The sequence below is a fragment of the Ranitomeya variabilis genome, chromosome 2 (genome assembly GCF_051348905.1).
Source record: "Ranitomeya variabilis isolate aRanVar5 chromosome 2, aRanVar5.hap1, whole genome shotgun sequence".
Taxonomy (NCBI): Eukaryota; Metazoa; Chordata; class Amphibia; order Anura; family Dendrobatidae; genus Ranitomeya; species Ranitomeya variabilis.
This window is the reverse complement of record NC_135233.1, coordinates 441,113,654-441,134,875: the sequence shown is the minus strand read 5'-3', so window position 1 is coordinate 441,134,875 and position 21,222 is coordinate 441,113,654. Positions and strand designations below refer to the sequence as shown.

Genomic DNA, 21,222 nt, shown 5'->3' with positions numbered 1-21,222 from the left:
GCGGTGACGTCACCGCTGTGCTCTGCTTTTACTTTCCGGCCGGCAGTCAGTCAGTGCGGGAAGCAGACGGCTAGGGACCTGACGGACACCGGAATGTGAGTATGTAGTGTTTGGTTTTTTTACATTTACGATGGTAACCAGGGTAAACATCGGGTTACTAAGCGCGGCCCTGCGCTTAGTAACCCGATGTTTACCCTGGTTACAAGCGAACGCATCGCTGGATCGGTGTCACACACACCGATCCAGCGATGACAGCAGGACATCCAGCGACGAAATAAAGTTCCAAACGATCTGCTACGACGTACGATTCTCAGCGGGGTCCCTGATTGCTGCTGCGTGTCAGACACTGCGATATCGTATGGATATCGCTGCAACGTCACGGATCGTACCGTCGTAGCGACAAAAGTGCCACTGTGAGACGGTACCCTAAGTCACCATACCGTCACGGCAGGAGTTTGAGGTCACAATATATAGACGGCACTGCTCACTTGGGATAAACCCCATTAATATTCATCATGTGGGTTGATGCCGATTCAATGCCACATGTAGGACTGGCGCTATTTTTTTAGGCAGGGCATTCCTTATAAGAATTTCATCAAAATGTATCTGGATGTTTATGGATCCTTTTATAGCATCCCTGCCTGTATGTCTTTCCTTTAGAATATGTAAAAATGCCGATTACTGCAGTTGGGTGGAACTAGAAGTCCCAGCATGGTGTATCTGGAGGGAATCCTGGGACTGGCGTCTTTTATGATGTCCTTTCTGTCTTCCTTGCGCTCTCCTTGCTCATCGTCCCCTCCCTCCGTCTCTGGCTCGTGATCTCTGCTGGAAGCCGAGCTGTCTGAGGCCGTCATTAATATTCCGGGCACGGCAGCGCTCTCTATAGGTAGCGGCAGCGCCCGGCGTGTGTGAGCGGCATCCGCAATCGCATCTTCTAGTCTCTCTTATCCGCACGCGGGGCTGCAGAGTTAAATTTAGCTCAGTGTTTGGGCCCGGCAAGCGGAGGGAAGTCACTTCTGCTCTCACGTCACATTTGGAGCCAGAGCCAGTGGTAGAAGGGGTTATGGAAGGAGCTGCACAGGGGAGTCACGGCCATCTACAGAAGGAGCACAGCCCCATTAATTATTGAGCAGACTATTTTTAGTTCCCCTCCCTTTATGCTGCAAGATGTGAGTCGTGTACACTCGCCCCCCAGCACCCGACCCCACCTCGGTGTGACGGAAATGCATAGTCTGATAGCTACTCGGTCATCACATAGCCGTACATGAAAGGACGAACTCGGGCGGGCACCTAAGGACATACAGTACACTGCTACTACCCCCAATAACCATTACCACTGCAGCAGGGGATGGCGGGGAAAACGCAATAACGTATTAACCTATAAGGTTCACAGGGAGCAGTATTATAGTAGTTATATTCTTGTACATAGGAGCAGTATTATAGTAGTTATATTCCAGTACATAGGAGCAGTATTATAGTAGTTGTATTCTTGTACATAGGAGCAGTATTATAGTAGTTGTATTCTTGTACATAGGAGCAGTATTATAGTAGGTATATTCTTGTACATAGGAGCAGTATTATAGTAGTTATATTCTTGTACATAGGGGCAGTATTATAGTAGTTATATTCTTGTACATAGAGGCAGTATTATAGTAGTTATATTCTTGTACATAGGGGGCAGTATTATAGTAGTTATATTCTTGTACATAGGGGGCAGTATTATAGTATTTATATTCTTGTACATAGGGGCAGTATTATAGTAGTTATATTCTTGTACATAGGAGCAGTATTATCTATATATATAATTGTTTAAGGGGTACTTCCGTGTGTCTGTCTGCAACTTCCGTCACGGAAATTCCACGTCGCTGATTGGTCTCGCCAGCTGCCTGTCCTGGCTGCCGCGACCAATCAGCGACGGGCACAGTCCGGCCGAGAATTAGTTCCTCCCTACTTCCGTCTAGTCAGTGCCCGGCGCCCGCTTCATACTCCCCTCCAGTCAGCGCTCACACAGGGTTAATGGCAGCATTAACGGACCGCCTTATGCCGCGGGTAACGCACTCCGTTAACGCTGCTATTAACCCTGTGTGACCAACTTTTTACTATAGATGCTGCCCATGCAGCATCAATAGTAAAAAGATCTAATGTTAAATATAATAAAAAACACAAAAACCTGCTATTCTCACCTTCCGTCATCCGCCTAGGCGCGTGCGGCTGCCGCCAGCTTCCGTTCCCAGAGATGCATTGCGATATTACCCAGAAGACTTAGCGGTCTCGCGAGACCGCTAAGTCATCTGGGTAATTTCGCAATGCATCCTGGGAACGGAAGCTGGCAGTAGCCTCGCGCGCATCGACACAGCTTCGCTGGACGCCGGAGGGTGAGTATATAACTATTTTTTATTTTATTTTTTTTTTAAACAGGGATATGGTGCCCACATTGCTATATACTACGTGGGCTGATATATACTGCGTGGCTGCTATATACTACGTGGCCAGTGTTGTATACTGCATGGGCTGTGCTATATACTACGTGGCTGCTATATACTACGTGGGCAGTGTTATATACTACATGGGCAATGTTATATACTGCGTGGGCTGTGTTATATACTGCGTGGGCTGTTATATACTGTTTGGTACGTGGCCTGTGCTATATCCTATGTGGCGGCTATATAAATACATACATATTCTAGAATACCCGATGCGTTAGAATCGGGCCACCATCTAGTAGTAGTTATATTCTTGTACATAGGGGCAGTATTATAGTAGTTATTTCTCTATCGCCTCTCATTGGGGGACACAGGAACCATGGGTGTATGCTGCTGCCACTAGGAGGCTGACACTATGCAAATTAAAAAGTTAGAAAAGTTAGCTGCTCCTCTGCAGTGTACACCCCACCGACAGGAAGTAGGATATTCAGTTTAGCTTGGTGTCAGTAGGAGGTGGACACGGGTCTTTCATTAGACCCTTATCTATCTCAATGTGCGTCGTTTCTTTTCAGGTTTCCGGAGGGATACAGGGTGAACAGTTACACCTGTATTCCCACAATACGGACTATGAGTACGGCGTGTACTGCCACCCCGTATCCTCATAGATCCCTCAGCAGGACCATGATCCTGGCACACAAGCGTGCTCAGAAGTCCGGTCCTGGCTCCGTCCCCCACCCACTCGCCCACCAGAGCCTGTTGGTTGGAGGAGACGAGGACGTCCATCAGCTTGGACATCTCATTCCTCTTCAGGTTAGTATCGGCGTGGGAAGTTGAGGTGAGTATTTCCCATCCCATCCCAAATCTTTCAAGGGGGGTCTTGCTAGGGGCTCCCAGAATACCTGGTCGTCGCTTGCACCCAGATTGCGCAGCACGGCCCGGGATTACTGTTCCAATGCGGCATCTGCGGCCCCTCTGCCTTCTATTCCGGCGCGGGGCCTCTACAGGCTGCCACGCCGCTTCCTACGCCGCACCAGTCTCCCCAGTGAGACAGCCCTGACAGGCTGTCGTGCCAGTTCTTCCTGCGGCGCACTGCTCCGGCGCCGCGGTTTTCATGGGGCCGCACTACCTTCTCCAGCGCGACAGCCCTGTCAGGCTGCCGCGCCGCTTCTCCCTGCAGCGCACTGCTCTGGTGCCGCGGGTTTTCATGGCGGCTGCTCCATCCTCTCCAGCGTGACAGCCTTGGCAGGCTGCCGTGCCGTTTTTCTAACTGCGGCGCACTTCTCTGGTGCCGTGGCTTTTCCTCCGGCGGTCGCTGGCCTGTAATTTAGGCCCCGGCTTCTGCCCGGGCCTACTTCCGATGCCGCGCTCCGTCCACTTCTGCTTTCATCGGGCGGGCTTTCTCCCGCCCGACAATCTCTTTACTCCCCGCCCACCGGCGCCATCTTGGTGCTCCTGGGCCCATGACTTCTACGCCGCTGCTTGGCGCCACATCGCAGCAGGGCGCACGTTCCAGCGCCCTTTCAGCGGTCACCATCTGCGGTTCATCCAGACTGCAGCAGGGTCCTTTATTCCCCAGCACAATCTTTCTCCGGCGGGGTCCCCTGCATCCTCCTTAGGTTGCCATCTCATCGCTGGTGCCCTGGACCTGTGCCATGATGCCGGTCGCAGCTACAGCCGGGAGCAGTCTACAGGACTCTACTATTACTGTGAGTAGCTCTGCTATGCAGTCTATTACTCCCCTCTCCTGTTCCCCTAACCATCGGGCATCATTTAGTGGGTCTGCTCCCAGGCCTAATCCTATAAGGAGAGCGTCCCCGTCCTCCTGCTTCCTCTTGTCAGCTGCAGCAACTCCCTGTCCAGGAGTCCCTACCCCGGGTGAGACCAAGACCCCTATCCCTTTGTGGGCTTTCCTTCTGTCTCAGTCTGGGGCGGACCTCACCAGAATGTCTCGACCTTGGTGTCCGTGCCTGACCGCAGTTGCTAGTGGGTCACAGGATTCTCTGTCCAGCCTTGTTCAACTCAGGCCACAAGAGATACATAGCAAAATTCTAGGCTCCTTTTTTTTCGGAGGGATACAGGGTGAACAGTCACACCTGTAATCCCACATTATGGACTATGAGTACGGCATGTACTGCACCCCGTGTCCTCATAGATCTGACAGCAGGACCATGATCCTAGCACACAAGCGTGCTTAGAAGTTCGGTCCCTGCTCCATTTCCCACCCACTTGCCCTCCAGAGCCTGTCGGTTGGAGGAGACGAGGACGTCCACCATCAGCCCCATGGACGTCTGACACCTTTCTTTCCCGCTCCATCTTGCCCTCCGGTCTGGACCGGTGAGATCCCTCTTCCTGATCCTTCGAGAGAGAGAGAGAGAGAGAGAGAGACGGGCTTCCTCGGTCATGTTTGCAGAGGAAGTTTCAGACTTGGTTTCACTACAGGTACATAACCTTATTGTTGCGATCAACCAGACCCTAAGCATCATGGATACCTCTACGGAACCCGCAGAATAGGCGGTTTCGTTTAGACGGTCAAACCACCTTCCAAGGTCTTTGCCCCACACACTGAATTTGTGGTGGTACTTGCCAGGGGAAATGCGAGCCATACCAGATGCTTTCAGACAGGGAAGCGTCTCGGCATCCTATATTCCTTCTCCCCTGAGCTCATTGCTAACTGGACTGATTCCTCGGCAGGAAGCGGGCAATTCTGGACTCGTCAGTTCCCAGACTGTCTACCAACTTGGCATGGGTTCCAAGGATACAATTATTGAATCGCTGGATAAATCAGCCTCTGAAACGGCTGCTTCTACTTTGTGCCTCGGCCATTGCCTCTACCTGGGTCTCAAGGATCATAGATAGATGGACCAAACAGCCTTGTAAGAGCACCCCGGCTGGAGCTCCTCTGGGGGAGCTAGCTGACCTGACGGACCAGATTTCCTATGCAGGGAAATATTTGGTATCTGCCTCCCTAGATGCGCGGCTTGTGCATCTCACGCGTCCAGCAATATGGTGGCCATCCGACGGAATATTCGGCTCTACACACAGCAGGCGGACTTGTCTTCAAGAAGTCCCTTACCGGCCTCCCCTTCCAGGGGGCCTGTCTCTTTGGCTACATGCTGAAACAAATTATTAATGACGCCACGGGAGGCACGAGTTCCCTTTGTCCTTTCGCTGTTTTGCGACGTCGGAAGATTCCTCTAGCTAACACAGACTGCGATCTCATCTGGCTAGAGAAAAGGCTTCCTTTAAGCCTACCCCTTCCCGGCGTTCCCGCAACTCCCATGGTTGGTCCACCAGGCCTAGACCTGGCAGATCTTCCTCGGCATAACTCGTGCTAACGGCCCAACATTTCTTCCAGTTTGGGCGGGCATCTCCTGCCTTTTTCAGGGATGTTTGGCTGGCTTCAGTGGAGGACGCTTAGATCAGGGAGGTGGTATCCTCTGGATACAAGAGAGGGTTCACTTCGCGGCCCGGAATCGCTTCTTTGAATCCCGCCCTCTAAAAATCCTCCTCTGATCCCAGGTGTCTTTGCGTCCATTACCTTCCTTCTTTGTTTGGAGGTTATTGTTTCCGTCCCACAGCAGGTACGCTTCACAGGTTTCTATTCAAACCTGCTTGTAGTGCCGAAGAGCGCGCAGTTCGACCCATTCTGTCTCTGAAGTTAGTGAACAGAAGGTTCCGCCTGCGGCATTTCAGGATGAAGTTCCTCTGTTCAGTCCTGGCTTCCATGGATCCACAGGAATTCCTGTTCTCCATGGATATCCAAGATTCCTTGCTCAATGTCCTGATTTTCCTTGAGGATCAGGGGCCTAGTGCTCATTCCATATCTTAAAGTCATCCTCATCAAGCCTCTGCCCCTCTCTGGGGCCCAGGAGTGTCTGACCATCGTCCTCGACTCCCTGTCCCGTTTCTGGTGGCTGGCCAACAGAACAAAGTCTTGTCTTGTTCCGAGTCAGGGTCTTGTCCTCTTAGGCATGTTGTTCGACACCGCCGTGGGTTTTTCTTCTCGAGAAGCGGGCAATTCTCCATACGGAGTTCGCTCTCTGCAGGGCCCTCGGCTGCCTTCCTTCCGTTCAGCTATGACGGTCCTGTGATGCATGGTGACAGCTCCGTAAGAGTTCTCTTTTGCGCTGTTCCACTTGAGACCACTTCAGCAGACCATCCTTCCTCAGTGGGACAGGTCTGTGCTGTCTCTGGATCCTCCGATCCGACTTTCCGTCCGATTCTAATAGCCTCAACTGGTGGCTGTCATCCCCTCTCATTCCCCAGGTCCGGTCCTCCCAAGGCAGATGGTGATGACGGTCACCAGCCTTCCCGGCTGGGGTGCGTTTTCTCGCCATCCGTCATTGAAGGGGGCGTTGGTCGGAGCAAGAGTCCTCTCCGCCGATCGACACCCTTGAGATAGGGGCCTTTCTTCTATCCCTGAGTCACTGGGAAAGGCTTCTCAGAGGTCTGCCAGTCAGAATTCAGACGTCCAATGCCTCGGCTGTGGCTTATGTCAATCGCTAGGGAGGGAATCAGTCTCTTGGCAATGGCGGAGGTATCCAAGATCCTGGGCAGAGGCGACGGTTTTCGGCACTATCCGCAGTGCATATCCCCGGCGTGGACAACTAGGTCCCTGCTTCAGGAGGTCTTCCTTCAAATTTGCCTTTGATGAGGAACTCCGGACACGGATCTCCTGGCAGCCCGACTACTTAGGAAGGTTCCACCGTTTGTTTCCAAGTCCGCGATCCTCTTGTTGTGGATACCGATACTTTGACCATTCCTGGGTCGCAATTTGTACTTCCCTTTCTGTTCATCCCTTCCCTTTCTTCCCAGGCTGTTGAAGATAAATGCGGAGGGGGTGACGGTCATTCTGACCGCACCACATTGGCCCAGAAGGTTCTGGTTCGCTGAGATCGTTCATCTGCCGCAGAGTTCTTGGTGGCTCAAGTTAACAGCTTTGCTGTTGAAACCTTCCATTTTGGCTGTTTTCTCTCGGCGGGACTGAATGCTGGCATTGCCCTTAGTTCTCTGAAGGGTCAGATAGCAACCCTTTCCATTCTTTTTCTGAAGTCCCTTTCAGAGGTCCTTAGCTACTGGCTATCACGGTACGAAGATTTATTTCCGTCCCTTTCTCAGATCAGAACTTTTCTTCAAGTGGCGCATGTGGCTCTCCCGTACCACACTTCCGTGGATCCTTGGGACCTCAATCTTGTTCTGGAGGCTCAGTGGAGTTCCCCCCTTGAGCCTCCCCATGAGCCTCACTGTCTGTTCTGTCCTACAAGGTGGTGTTTCTGGTGTCCATCTCCACGCGTCTCGGAGTTGGTGGCTCTCTCCTGTCGCCCCATTTCTTGGTTCTTCACCAGGATAGGGTAGTTTTACGGCCTTCGTCGCCTTTTCTTCCCAGGGTGGTGTCCTCCTTTTACTTGAATAAGATCGTCCTTTCCATCTTTTGTCCTGCTCCGATCAATTCTCTGGGGCGTTCGCTGAACAGGCTAGACCTGGTCAGGGCGGTGAGGATCTATTTGTCTAGGACCGCCTTCTTTAGGAAGACGGACTGTCTTTTTGTCATTCCAGACGGTACGCCAAGAGGCCTGCCGGCCTCCAAGGTTACGATTGTTCTCTGGATCAGACCTACCATTCTGGTGGCTCACCGGGTTAAGAACAGAGTGACTCCTCCTGTATTAAAACTCACTCTGCCCCGGGCAGTAGGCGCCTCCTGGGCGGAACACCATGGGGCATCCGCCCTACCACTTTGCTAGGCGGCATCCTGGTGTTCCGTTCACTCTGTTGCCAAAGGTTATAAGCTCCATACCTGCGCTTCGGCAGTTGCCAGCCTAGGTGGAAGGATCTTGCAGTGGTGATTCCTCCGACCTGAATGGAGTTTTTCTGCTGTTCCCACCCCAGGGACCGCTTTAGGACGTCCCATGGTTCCTGTGTCCCCCAATGAGAGGCGATAGAGAAAACAGGATTTTTGGTTGCTTACCGTAAAATCTGTTTCTCGGAGCCTTCATTGAGGGACACAGCACCCTCCCAAGTTGAACAGCTCTGTTTATTGTGTTATACTGTTAAAGAGCGTTCAAAGAACGCAAACGTTGAGTGTTTGAAACTGTTAAACTGTAAAGCGCTGCTTAAATTTGTTGGCGCTATATAAATAAAGATTATTATTGTTATTATATTATTACTCTTTCTCGTTTAAACGTTGCTTCTCCTACTGCTTTCTCACTAACTGAATATCCTACTTCCTGTCGGTGGGGTGTACACTGCAGAGGAGGAGCTAACTTTTTTATTTGCATAGTGTCAGCCTCCTAGTGGCAGCAGCATACACCCATGGTTCCTGTGTCCCCCAATGAAGGCTCCGAGAAACAGATTTTACGGTAAGCAACCAAAATCCTGTTATTCTTGTACATAGGGGGCAGTATTATAGTAGTTATATTCTTGTACATAGGGGCAGTATTATAGTAATTATATTCTTCTACATAGGAGCAGTATTATAGTAGTTATATTCTTGTACATAGTGGGCAGTATTATAGTAGTTATATTCTTGTACATAGGGGCAGTATTATAGTAGTTATATTCTTGTACATAGGGGTAGTATTATAGTAGTTATAGTCTTGTACATAGGGGTAGTATTATAGTAGTTATATTCTTGTACATGAGGGCAGTATTATAGTAGTTATATTCTTGTACATAGGGGGCAGTATATTAGTAGTTATATTCTTGTACATAGGGGGCAGTATTATAGTAGTTATATTCTTGTACATAGGGGCAGTATTATAGTAGTTATATTCTTGTACATAGGAGCAGTATTATAGTAGTTATATTCTTGTACATAGGAGCAGTATTATAATAGTTATATTCTTGTACATAGTGGGCAGTATTATAGTGGTTATATTCTTGTACATAGGAGCAGTATTATAGCGGTTATATTCTTGTACATAGGAGCAGTATTATAGTAGTTATATTCTTGTACATAGGGGGCAGTATTATAGTAGTTATATTCTTGTACATAGGAGCAGTATTATAGTAGTTATATTCTTGTATATAGGGGCAGTATTATAGTAGTTATATTCTTGTACATAGGGGGCAGTATTATAGTAGTTATATTCTTGCACATAGGAGCAGTATTATAGTAGTTATATTCTTGCATATAGGGGGCAGTATTATAGTAGTTATATTCCTGTACATAGGAGCAGTATTATAGTAGTTATATTCCTGTACATAGGAGCAGTATTATAGTAGTTATATTCCTGTACATAGGAGCAGTATTATAGTAGTTATATTCCTGTACATAGAATCCGTATTATAGTAGTTATATTCTTGTACATAGAAGCAGTATTATAGTAGTTATATTCTTGTACATAGAAGCAGTATTATAGTAGTTATCAGAACAGTAGAAGGCACCAGTCACTGTAATACGTAAGACCTTTTTCCTCCATTTTGAGAAATCAAGCAAGAAAGTTTAAAAATTCTTGCTTGCCGTTAATATGATTGCGACTGTTTCATGGAAATGTTTTCGGTAATGCTCTTCGTGGGATTGGCCGAGCGATCGGCAGCAGGGGCTTGTGACATCAGCGTAGTTGTCATCGTGAAGTCTCGTCTGATGAAGAGCAGAGACGTAAATTGTCATTAACTGCTTCAGTGAACTAAAAAAAAAATTATCGCTCCTTGATGTGAACTCCAGGGCTAATTTTAGCTTTCAAGGCAGGAGCAGGACTGGCGCGTCACGGCTCTCATGAATTACACATCTTCTGCCGGTTGTTTCATAGAAGTGTAAAACAGATCGTCGTTAATAGGGGAGCGGTGGCTGTGTCGTCCTCAACCGGTTAGTGACGAATATCTGTCTGCGCAGAAATTAATGGAATTAGACTTGAAGCCTCCTTTTTTTTTTTTTTATCCATGATGTTTTATGCTCTTTGGAGACTACGAGAAACATCGTTCATCGCTAAAGTTTAATTAGAAACATGCAAAAAACATGTTTTGCAGAAGTATCTCTACTGATTTAGATGTGGTTTAGAAAATACAAATAAGTAAAAAAAAAAAATTATCTTTATATAAATAAAGAAAATCCTTTAAATTGTTCTCACATCATTAATAATAAATCCATTTTTGATGTTCTTATAGCTGTGGAGATACACAAGTGGTCCATCAATGAGAATCTGTGGTTATCCTGTGCACTTGGATGGTAGACAGCATCTTACATCGGTCCGTACGTTTGGTGCGTGCGTCAGGAGACCGTCCACGTGTATATAAAGCAGCGTGAACAAGTGCTATGTAATACATAAGACCCACAATAGGCAGTCTGTAGGTTGGTGCCTTCCTATTTCCAAGCCTGACGTAAAATTTGTTGGAAATGGGCAAATTAAAGGATTATAGTGGCTTACTTTGTTGCAGATTGTTTTATTTTCTACCACTGCACTCCCTATTCTGCTGGTGCAGTCACTGCGTACATTCGTTAAATTACTGATCCTGAGTTACATCCTGTATTATACCCCAGAGCTGCACTCCCTATTCTGCTGGTGCAGTCACTGCGTACATTCGTTAAATTACTGATCCTGAGTTACATCCTGTATTATACCCCAGAGCTGCACTCCCTATTTTGCTGGTGCAGTCACTGTGTACATACATTACTGATCCTGAGTTACATCCTGTATTCTATCCCAGAGCTGCACTCCCTATTCTGCTGGTGCAGTCACTGTGTACATACATTACATTACTGATCCTGAGTTGCATCCTGTATTATACTCCAGAGCTGCACTCACTATTCTGCTGGTGCAGTCACTGTGCACATACATACATTACATTACTGATCCTGAGTTGCATCCTGTATTATACTCCAGAGCTGCACTCGCTTTTTTGCTGGTGCAGTCACTGTGTACATACATTACATTACTGATCCTGAGTTACATCCTGTATTATACTCCAGAGCTGCACTCGCTATTCTGCTGGTGCAGTCACTGTGTACAATCATTACTTATCCTGTATTGATAGTCAATTCCGTTCTATGTTGTATTTCAGAGCTGCACTCTGTATATTGTCCAGACTGTGAATCTGTTTTTCCTGTCTTCTCTGATGATTTACCAGTCACTTTGCCATATTTGCCGCACCTGTATCATGCAGTGAGTGTTACTTTTTTCTGTCTCGTGTGCGGAGTTAACAGGGAGTGGCGGTATAACGTGATATTTGTGACTGGTGATCGCTAGTTTATCATCGTTGGTGACTTTTGATGTTACATTGTAGCTGGTCTTTATATTTGGGATGTGTCTTTTCCCCATAAGGGAAGTAATGTAGATTGCAGCGTCAGGCAGGTAATACTATGCTGCTGCAGCTGCTGGATGATGACGGCGGCTGGTATATGGCAGCATCCTCCACTGAGTCATGTAAGGACACATAATTGGCTCTTGGCTTTCTGCCGCTTGTCATGGCTTTTAAGAGTCATCTGAGTGACTGGTGGCAGACGTAGCGCTCTTCGTCACCGTACGACCTGTGAGCACCTCTCCGTCTACTGACGAACTTTCTGCTTTCTTTTGGTGCTTGTTACTAAATAGTCCGGGGCCTCTCCTCGGTCACAGACGCCCGTCCTGTGCTATCGTGCAAGTCCTGTGACGGATGATGGGGACAGATTACACTGCAAAAAGCAAATTGTCGCTGCTGTTAAAATTAAACCTATTGGGAGGTGTAGTCTCCACATATCGGGCGCCTTCACCATCCACTTACGCCTCGCCAGCAAGTTTCTAGGCCTTGCTTGAGGGATGGTAATCCCAACTCGCTCTTTCCGCTTACTGAACGTGCAGCAAATACAGATGTCTTGCATTTTTTATTTTCAGGGCATTGTCATAATCAGGAAAAGGGGCAGAACGCACAGAAATACTTCCAGAGTTACTCAAATGAGGACAACAGATCTCCAGTGGAGGAAAGGACCACCGGCTCCACATTGCATTTGGAAAGTAAGGGACGACCTGGGGGGGAGGCGCGCTATAGGTGTGTACATACATGAATGGTCACTAAGAAGTTGTAACGCGCCTAAAAATACTGATAAGATGTCTTATTAATACACCAGTGTTGAATCAAAAGCCTGTCAGTGATTCCATCAGCAGATTAGTGAGTGCAGCTCTGGAGTATAATACAGGATCAGTAATGCAATGTATGTACACAGTGACTGCACCAGCAGAATAGTGAGTGCAGCTCTGGAGTATAATACAGGATGTAACTCAGGACCAGTACAGGATCAGTAATGTAATGTATGTACACAGTAACTGCAGCTCTAGGGTATAACGCAGGATGTAACTCAGGATCAGTAATGCAATGTATGTACACAGTGACTGCACCAGCAGAATAGTGAGTGCAGCTCTGGAGTATAATACAGGTTGTAACTCAGGATCAGTACAGGATCAGTAATGCAATGTATGTACACAGTGACTGCACCAGCAGAATAGTGAGTGCAGCTCTGGAGTATAATACAGGATGTAACTCAGGATCATTAATGTAATGTATGTACACAGTGACTGCACCAGCAGAGTAGTGAGTGCAGCTTTGGAATATAATACAGGATGTAACTCGGAATCAGTAATGTAATGTATGTACACAGTGACTGCACCAGCAGAATAGCGAGTGCAGCTTTGGAGTATAATACAAGATGTAACTCAGGATCAGTAATGTAATGTATGTACATAGTGACTGCACCAGCAGAATAGTGAGTGCAGCTCTGGAGTATAATACAGGATGTAACTCGGGATCAGTAATGTATGTACACAGTGACTTCACCAGCAGAATAGTGAGTGCAGCTCTGGAGTATAATACAGGATGTAACTCGGGATCAGTAATGTATGTACACAGTGACTTCACCAGCAGAATAGTGAGTGCATCTTTGGAGTATAATACAGGATGTAACTCAGGATCAGTAATGTATGTACACAGTGACTGCACCAGCAGAATAGTGAGTGCATCTCTGGAGTATAATACAGCATAAGTTGCATGCTCGGAGGTGAACTTGCTCAGGACTTTACAATCTATTGTTTGTTTTTTGTTTTTTTCAGATGTTATTATGGCTGAAGCCAACACTACAGAGGAATCGACACCGGAGGCTCCTATATCTGAGGAGATGCTTGCTCTTGTGGATGAGTTTGAGAATTCGTGGCCTCTTGAAGCTTTTGAGGGTGCTCTGGAGCTGAAAGGTCGCCGTATGGACCTGCAGGGAATTAGGGTCCTGAAGAAAGGGGCACAGGATGGTCAGTCGGGGTCCTGCTTTGGTGATTGTGATGATGACGAGGAGGCCGAATGGGTACGTTTAGGATAACTTAGTGGACGGCAATGGCGCTTTTCTGTGCAGTTCTGACTGTTTTTTTTGGCTCAACTGTATTGAGTTTGTGTTTTTTTTTTTTTTGTATCATCCTTTTAAGATTACCTTCCAGGTGAAACGCGTAAAGAAGCCAAAGGCAGATGGCTCTAATGCTGCAGACCTCTCGGAGGCCGTCGCAGAAGACGTCATTGATGGAAATAATGATGACTTTCAAGCTGCACTTGAAATCAGCGGGCCAAAAATACTGTCTCCTGGTCTTCCAGGTAACCGTGCTCCTCCGGGCCGCCTGTCTCTAGGAGATCCGAGCCAGGGGGCTTTCAGTTGATTTCATTTTAAGTATTATTGTTTCATGCAATCATCTGTTATTAGAAGAAGAACTTTAGTGCCCGGACCATTGCACCCCCATAACCCGACTCTTGACTCGATGGTGGCACGTCATACAGCGGTCACCCAAATATAAGTGCCGTAAGTGGTACACGTGAAAAGTTCAGAGGTTTAACCCCTTAGATGCCCACATCAAAGTGAGCACAGCTCTAGGCCTCACCGTCATTCCACTGTTTATCCCCCATGGTGTGATCATGTTGTGCCTATTTTCCTGGTAATTGCCGACCTTGTAGAATTGATAGGGAAATCGATAAATGAGAATACTCTCCAATACTGAACTATCGCACCAGAAATCATGTGATCAAAGGTTCAATTTTTTTTAAGAACTTCTAGAAGAAAAAAAAACATTTCCCCTACGCCTCATTGGGGGACACAGGACCATGGGTGTTATGCTGCTTGTCACTAGGAGGACACTAAGTAAACACAAAAAATTAACTCCTCCTCTGCAGTATACACCCCTTGTTTGGCCAGTAATGACCCAGTTCTTGCTTAGTGTTTGTAGGAGGCACTTCAGACCCCAACATTTTTTATTTTCATTTTCTGTAGATTTTTATTTTTTAATTAACGGAGTGAAGGGGGCAACGGATTCCATTCAAGGGTCCGCTCTCCGACGAACCATCAACAGGCGAGTATACCTCCCCTTACCTCTCCTGCGATGACTGGGGCATGCCTAATCTACGCTAGGGCGACGGTTCCTATACGGTCCCGATCTCTTCCCCCCCCCTGTAAGATGTCGAGCACATAGAGTATTGGCTCTTATGTGCATCTCCCGGGCTCCACCGCAATCAAGCCCTCACCTGACGGTGTCATGTAGTTCCCACAGAAGCCGTAAGTCCCCTGCGGCGGGCACATATGAAGATGGACAGAGGCTCTCTATCCCACGGCAAAGGGAGGATCGTTTGAGCTTACTCCCCCACAATGGAGGCTGCATCTCTGCTCGGTGGCGGTGAGTAGTTTCATTCCTCACGATGCCTGCGTGGGAAGGTGCGGTCCTGGTCCCCGGGGAGAGGTGCCGCTGGCTGGACGCCAGCGGTGATCACTCGGCACTACGTCGCGGTCCGCCGGCTCGCTCCACCAGCAGGCTCCATAAATTTAGTCCCCGGCTTTTTCAGCCAGACTAGGCCGCAGTTGAAATCCCCGCCCACCGCCGGAGCCCCGCCCACTACTCAGGCGCTTCTCGCCCTGAACGAGAAGCGCCCTGCAAATCTGGGGTGCCATCTTGGGACTCCACTTCTGCGGGGAAATCGGCCGAAAACGCTAGCCTAACTACTTGGAAGGCACAATCTTCTCTTCCTCCCTGGGGACACAGCATAGGACCCTGCTTCACACTATGGGAAAAAGCTTAACCCCTTCTCTGCACCCATAGTCCTGCTATCGCAGTTTATTGGAGAGAATAGATATACACTATGTCTCAATCTAAGGAGGCAAAAAGGAGCAATAAAAAGCACAGGTTTTTTTTTTGTTTTTTTTTACTTCATGTGCCATGGGGTTTTACCCGAACCTATTCGTGGTCCCAAAGGAGGATGGGACTCTGCGGCCCATACTGGACCTCAAGCTGTTAAACAAGTTCGTACGGGTTCAACACTTCAGGATGGACTCGCTCCGTTCCGTTGTCGCGTCCCTGGAAAAAGGTGAGTTCCTAGCGTCCATAGACATCAAGGATGCTTATCTCCACATCCCGATCTTTCCCTCTCATCAGTAGTTCCTGCGCTTCGCAGTCCAGGACGAACACTTCCAGTTTGTGGCATTGCCCTTCGGCCTCGCCACCGCCCCCAGAGTTTTCACAAAGGTCATGGCAGCTGTCATGACCATTCTTCACGCTCGGGGAGTGGTAGTTCTTCCGTATCTGGACGACATATTAATCAAGGGTCCGTCCCATTCTGCCTGCGTGGAGTCTGTAAGTATCACCGTGAATTCTCTTTCTCGCCTGGGCTGAAAAATCAACTTCGAGAAATCATCTCCAGTGCCGGCTCAGCAAATCTTTTTTCTGGGCATGATTTTGGACTCTTCCTGCGGGTTAGTCATTCTCCCTCCAGAGAAGGTCTAATCCTTACATCAGGGAGCGCGCAAGCTCTCCACCCAGTCCCTCACTCCATTCGCTTTACTATGCACATCCTCGGGAAAATGGTTGCGGCGATGGAAGCCTTTCCGTTTGCGCAGTTCCATCTCCGCCCCCTGCAACAGGCGCTGCTGTTAGCCTGGGACAGGAGTCCATTCTCCCTCGACCGTCATTTTCGCCTGTCCCCACAGGTCAGGCAGACCCTCAGGTGGTAGACGATTAAAGCTTCTCTGAACCACGGGAAATCCTTCCTCCCGGTGCGCTGGTTAGTGGTGACTACCGATGCCAGCCTTTTGGACTGGAGCGCAGTTTTCAATCACCACACGGCACAGGGTCATTGGTCCACACGAGAGTCGCATCTCCAAATCAATGTCTTGGAAATTCGAGCGATCACACTTGCCTTACGCAATTTTCACCACCTTCTTGCAGGCCATCCCATCAGGATCCAATCAGACAATGCCACAGCGGTGGTGTATATCAACTGACAAGGGGGAACCCGCAGCAGGACGGCCATGCGCAAAGTCACTCACATTCTACGCTGGGCCGAGACCAATCATTCGTTCATCTCGGCGATCCACATACCGGGTGTGGAGAATTGGGAAGCGAACTTCCTCAGTCGCCAAGGTCTTGCCTCGGGCGAGTGGTCCCTCCATCCGGAAGTCTTCCAGCAGATTTGTCTTCTCTGGGGGATGCCGGATGTGGATCTCATGCCTCAGTGCCGGATTTTTTTGATTTGTGGATCTCATGGCCTCAAGGCTAAACAACCAGGTTCCCCAATTCATTGCTCGATCCCACGATCCTTGCGCCATCGGAACAGATGCTCTGGTTCTGTCGTGGCACCGGTTCCAGCTGCCGTACATCTTTCCTCCTCCTCTTCCCCTGCTCCCGAGGGTCATCAAGAAGATTAGGGCAGAGGGGAGACCGGTGATCCTTGTCGCGCTGGACTGGCCGCGCCGAGCATGGTACGCGGAACTCGTCCAAATGGTCACCGACATCCCCTGGCGGCTTCCAGATCGCATGGATCTTATCTCACAGGGCCCAATTTGCCACCAGAACTCCGGGGCCCTGTCTTTGATGGCGTGGCTGTTGAATCTTGGATTTTAGCCCAAGCCGAATTCTCTCCAGGGGTGTCTTCTACCGTGATTAGTGCTAGGAAACCCGCATCCATGCGCATTTATCATCGCACCTGGCGCACTTTCTTCTCATGGTGCAATGCGCATGGACGTTCCCCTCTGGTGTTTTCCATTCCGTCCATTCTGGAGTTCCTCCAATCAGGTTTAGAGTCAGGCCTTGCCCTAGGCTCGCTCAAGGGACAAGAGTCCGCATTGTCCGTTCTATTCCAACGAAAGATCGCTTCCAGACTGCAGGTTAAGACGTTCATCCAAGGAGTGTCCCGGGTGGCCCCTCCCTATAGAATGCCATTGGCTTCATGGGATCTGAACTTGGTTCTCGGAGTTCTTCAGGAGGCCCCTTTGGAACCATTGCAGGATATCTCTCTGGCCCTCCTTTCATGGAAGGTGGTCTTTCTAGTGGCGATTACATCAATCAGGCGAGTCTGAGTTGGCGGCTCTCTCCTGCCGACCCCCTTTTCTGATTTTTCACCCAGACAAGGCAGTTTTGAGGACTTCTCCCTCTTTCCTGCCTAAAGTCGTCTCCTCTTTTCACCTAAATGAGGACATTGTCTTGCTGTCATTCTGTCTGGCACCAACCCATCGTATCGAGAAAGCTCTCTATACTCTTGATGTAGTTAGGGCTCTTCGGCGGTACATATCTCGGACGGCTCCCTTCCGTAAGTCGGACGTCCTCTTCATGCTTCCGGAGGGGCATAGGAAAGGTCTAGCCGCCTCAAAGGCCACTCTAGCCAAGTGGATTCGCTCAACTATCCAGGAATCCTACCGCGTCAGGAACACTCCTGTCCTAGCAGGGATTAAGGTGCATTCGACTCGGTCGGTCGGTGCCTCTTGGGCCATTCGGCACCAGGCGTCAGCACAACACCTTTGCAAAGTTGCGACTTGGTCCAGTCTGCATACTTTTACGAAGCACTATCACGTTCATGCCCAATCTTCGGCAGGCGCATTCTGCAGACAGCAGTACCTCAGTAAGCCAGTGGTACATTGGGTTTTAGCAGTGCAATTGCTCCCCACATAGGGACTGCTTTAGGACGTCCCATGGTCCTGTGTCCCCCAATGAGGCGTAGGAGGAAAGGAGATTTTTGTGTACTCACCGTAAAATCTTTTTCTCCGAGCCAATCATTGGGGGACACAGCACCCACCCTGTTATCCTATTGGCTTGTTGTTGTTTGTTCCTCGGTGTTGACATAGTTTACTTATCTTGTTTTTTTTATACTCCTACTGCTTTACTACCGAACTGGGTCATTACTGGCCAGACAGGGGTGTATACTGCAGAGGAGGAGTTAATTTTTGTGTGTTTACTTAGTGACCTCCTAGTGGCAAGCAACATAACACCCATGGTCCTTTGTCCCCCAATGATTGGCTCGGAGAAAAAGATTTTATGGTGAGTACACAAAAATCTCCTTTTCCCTTTCTGCGAATAAAAGTGGAGAAAAGTTTTTAATTTTTTGTATCAAATGTCCAAACTTTTCCAACATTCTTATTTTTTCATGCGCAGAATAAAAGAAAACATTTGCAAAAAAAATGCGACTAGTCGTATGTAATACTTTTCAATCTTTGACATTTTTTTAAATGTTTTCTTCACACCTCAGGTGCTGCAGAACATCACAATATGCACCTCAGCATCTGTTATATGCTTCGTATACCCTGTTATTTCCTGGTGGGATTTCCACTTATCCGAAGGCTTAAAGATCTTGACTAGTGTAGGGTATCTCTTCCTATAGGACCGAAGTAATGGGAATCGCCACTTTGTGCCATCCATGGCCAAACGATTCCCTGCGCCACATAGATCACCGCTATTCCATCCCCAAAAATGTTGCATCCTGTACGTCATATAATACATTTCGGGGTTAGGGACAGATTAGGACACTTTATATCTGGCTGACACAGAACTCTACCATACTGTTAAAAAAAAAATCCATTTACTTGGCAAGTTTTATTAGGAGGAATTTGTCATATCGGACGCTGTTCAGACCAGGTCGTTCGACAGACAGCGGTAATTCCGCTTTTGACCACTATGCGCTCATTGGCGTCGGCTAGATTTTATCTAGCTGGTCCGGGGTTAATTTACCTGGTGCTCGGATTGGAAGCTGGGCCATGCCCACTGCCTTTAAATAGTTCTCCTGAACATTGGGCGTCGCCGATTATAGCTTCTGTCTTGTGCGTTGTTATCTCGGTCTGGAGTGGTGAGCTAGTAGTTGGAGTATCGTTGCTGGTGGTGTATTTCCCTTTGTCTTATTTGCTCCTTCCTATATTTGTATTTGTTTTGCCCTTTGCATTTATAGTGTATTCCTGAGTGACTGCGGCGTGGTGCTTATTTTTCCGTTATCCTTGTCTGTGCTAACTGTGGGTATTGGAGTGTGGTTTTCACTGGGTGGTGGGAGGTAGTTTCAGCCTAGGGTTGAAACAGGAGATAGGGCGAGGGTGGAGGCTTAGACATGCACACCATCAGTGTAAACTCTGGGAGAGGGTCAGTCAGGGTTTCCCTAGTCTGAGGGAAATCGCAGGGGCCCGGGTTATTAGCTCTTTCCTGCCTAGGTCTCCCGTGACATTATAATCGGCCAACATTATTTCCATTGATCCCATGAGTTCCATAACCCGCCAGTTGGAGGCGCTGTCCCTACAGGTCACTGAGTTAAGGGGGGCAGTGCAGCAACAGGAACTAGCAGTGTCTAATGTGCAAGCTGGAGTTACAGGTAAAGTTGCTGAGCCTAAGTTTCCTTTGCCTGAAAAATTTGCTGGGGAACGCAGTAAATTTGTTTCTGTTCGTGAAGCTTGCAAACTGTATTTCCGTATGCGCCCGATCTCCTCCGGTAATGAGGCTCAGCGTGTGGGCCTGGTGTTGTCATTATTAAGTGGGGATCCCCAAGCATGGGCATTTTCTTTGCCGTCTGATTCTGTTACATTTAACTCGGTGGAGAGTTTTTTTTCTGCTCTAGGACACATTTACGACGATCCGGACAGAATGGCTCTAGCAGAATCTAAGATACGCACTATTTGCCAGGGGGAGCGTGTTGCAGAGGATTACTGTTCTGAATTTCGCCGCTGGGCGGTCGACACTCAGTGGAATGATCCCGCGCTGCGGAGTAACTTTATTCATGGAGTTTCTGATAGGGTTAAAAAAGCCCTTCTGATGTACGAGACTCCTGCTTCACTAGATTCCGCTATGAGTCTTGTTGTCCGCATTGATCGCCGTTTGCGTCAGGGGGATCATGAGACGCCGCCTGTGGGTGAAGGTTTAGGTTCACGTGAGGTTGCTGCAGGTGAGCCCACGGAACCTATGCAAGTCGCAGGGGTATCACATGTTAAGAATCAAGTCCCTGTACTCAGGAAGCAGGGAGCCTGTTTTTACTGCGGTAAAACTGGTCATTTTATTAATATCTGTCCTCTGCTGTCAAAGAAAAACGCAACGGCGGAAAACTTCTAAGCTCAGAGGGTGTGGAGGAGTCCAATCTGAGCTTATGTATATCCTCCATGATGGTTTCTCAGTGCATGCTCCCTGCCAAAGTTGTTGTCGCTGGCAGAGAGCTGCCAATCACTGTTTTTGTGGATAGTGGTTCTGCCACAAATCTCATTGATGAGGAGTTTGCGCGCACTGCTGGTTTTAGGATCGAAAAACTGCCTCATCCTATCCGTGTGGTCACCATCAATTCTGCTCCTCTCCCACAGGGGGAGATTACGGAGTTTGTGGCTGAGGTTAAACTCCATATTGGGGTTCTTCATTTCGAGCAGGTTACATGTAAGGTGCTCAAGAGTCTTACGTCATAATTGGTTCTGGGTTTTCCATGGTTGTCTACACACAACCCGGTTATTGACTGGAAAACTCAGGACATAATTCAGTGGAGTGATTTCTGTCAGGAGAATTGCTTGGCCACATGTGTTTCTGCTGTGACTCCAAACGTTCCTGAGTCACTTCTGGATTTTGTGGATGTGTTCTCTGAGAAGGGT

General features: G+C 48.4%; 1 protein-coding gene across 5 annotated transcripts in view; it reads left to right on the top strand.

Moving 5' to 3' along the window:
* TTC17 (tetratricopeptide repeat domain 17) overlaps positions 1-21,222 on the top strand; it is an 81,832-nt gene that overhangs the window by 30,335 nt on the left and 30,275 nt on the right. For 3 of the 5 annotated variants that reach the window (XM_077287094.1, XM_077287095.1, XM_077287098.1), the window contains exons 17-19: positions 12,230-12,349; positions 13,439-13,683; positions 13,802-13,964. In XM_077287094.1, coding sequence (XP_077143209.1) covers positions 12,230-12,349; positions 13,439-13,683; positions 13,802-13,964 — 528 coding nt within the window. The remainder of the gene's footprint in view (positions 1-12,229; positions 12,350-13,438; positions 13,684-13,801; positions 13,965-21,222) is intronic. The other 2 variants (XM_077287097.1, XM_077287096.1) reach the window with 1 other exon arrangement.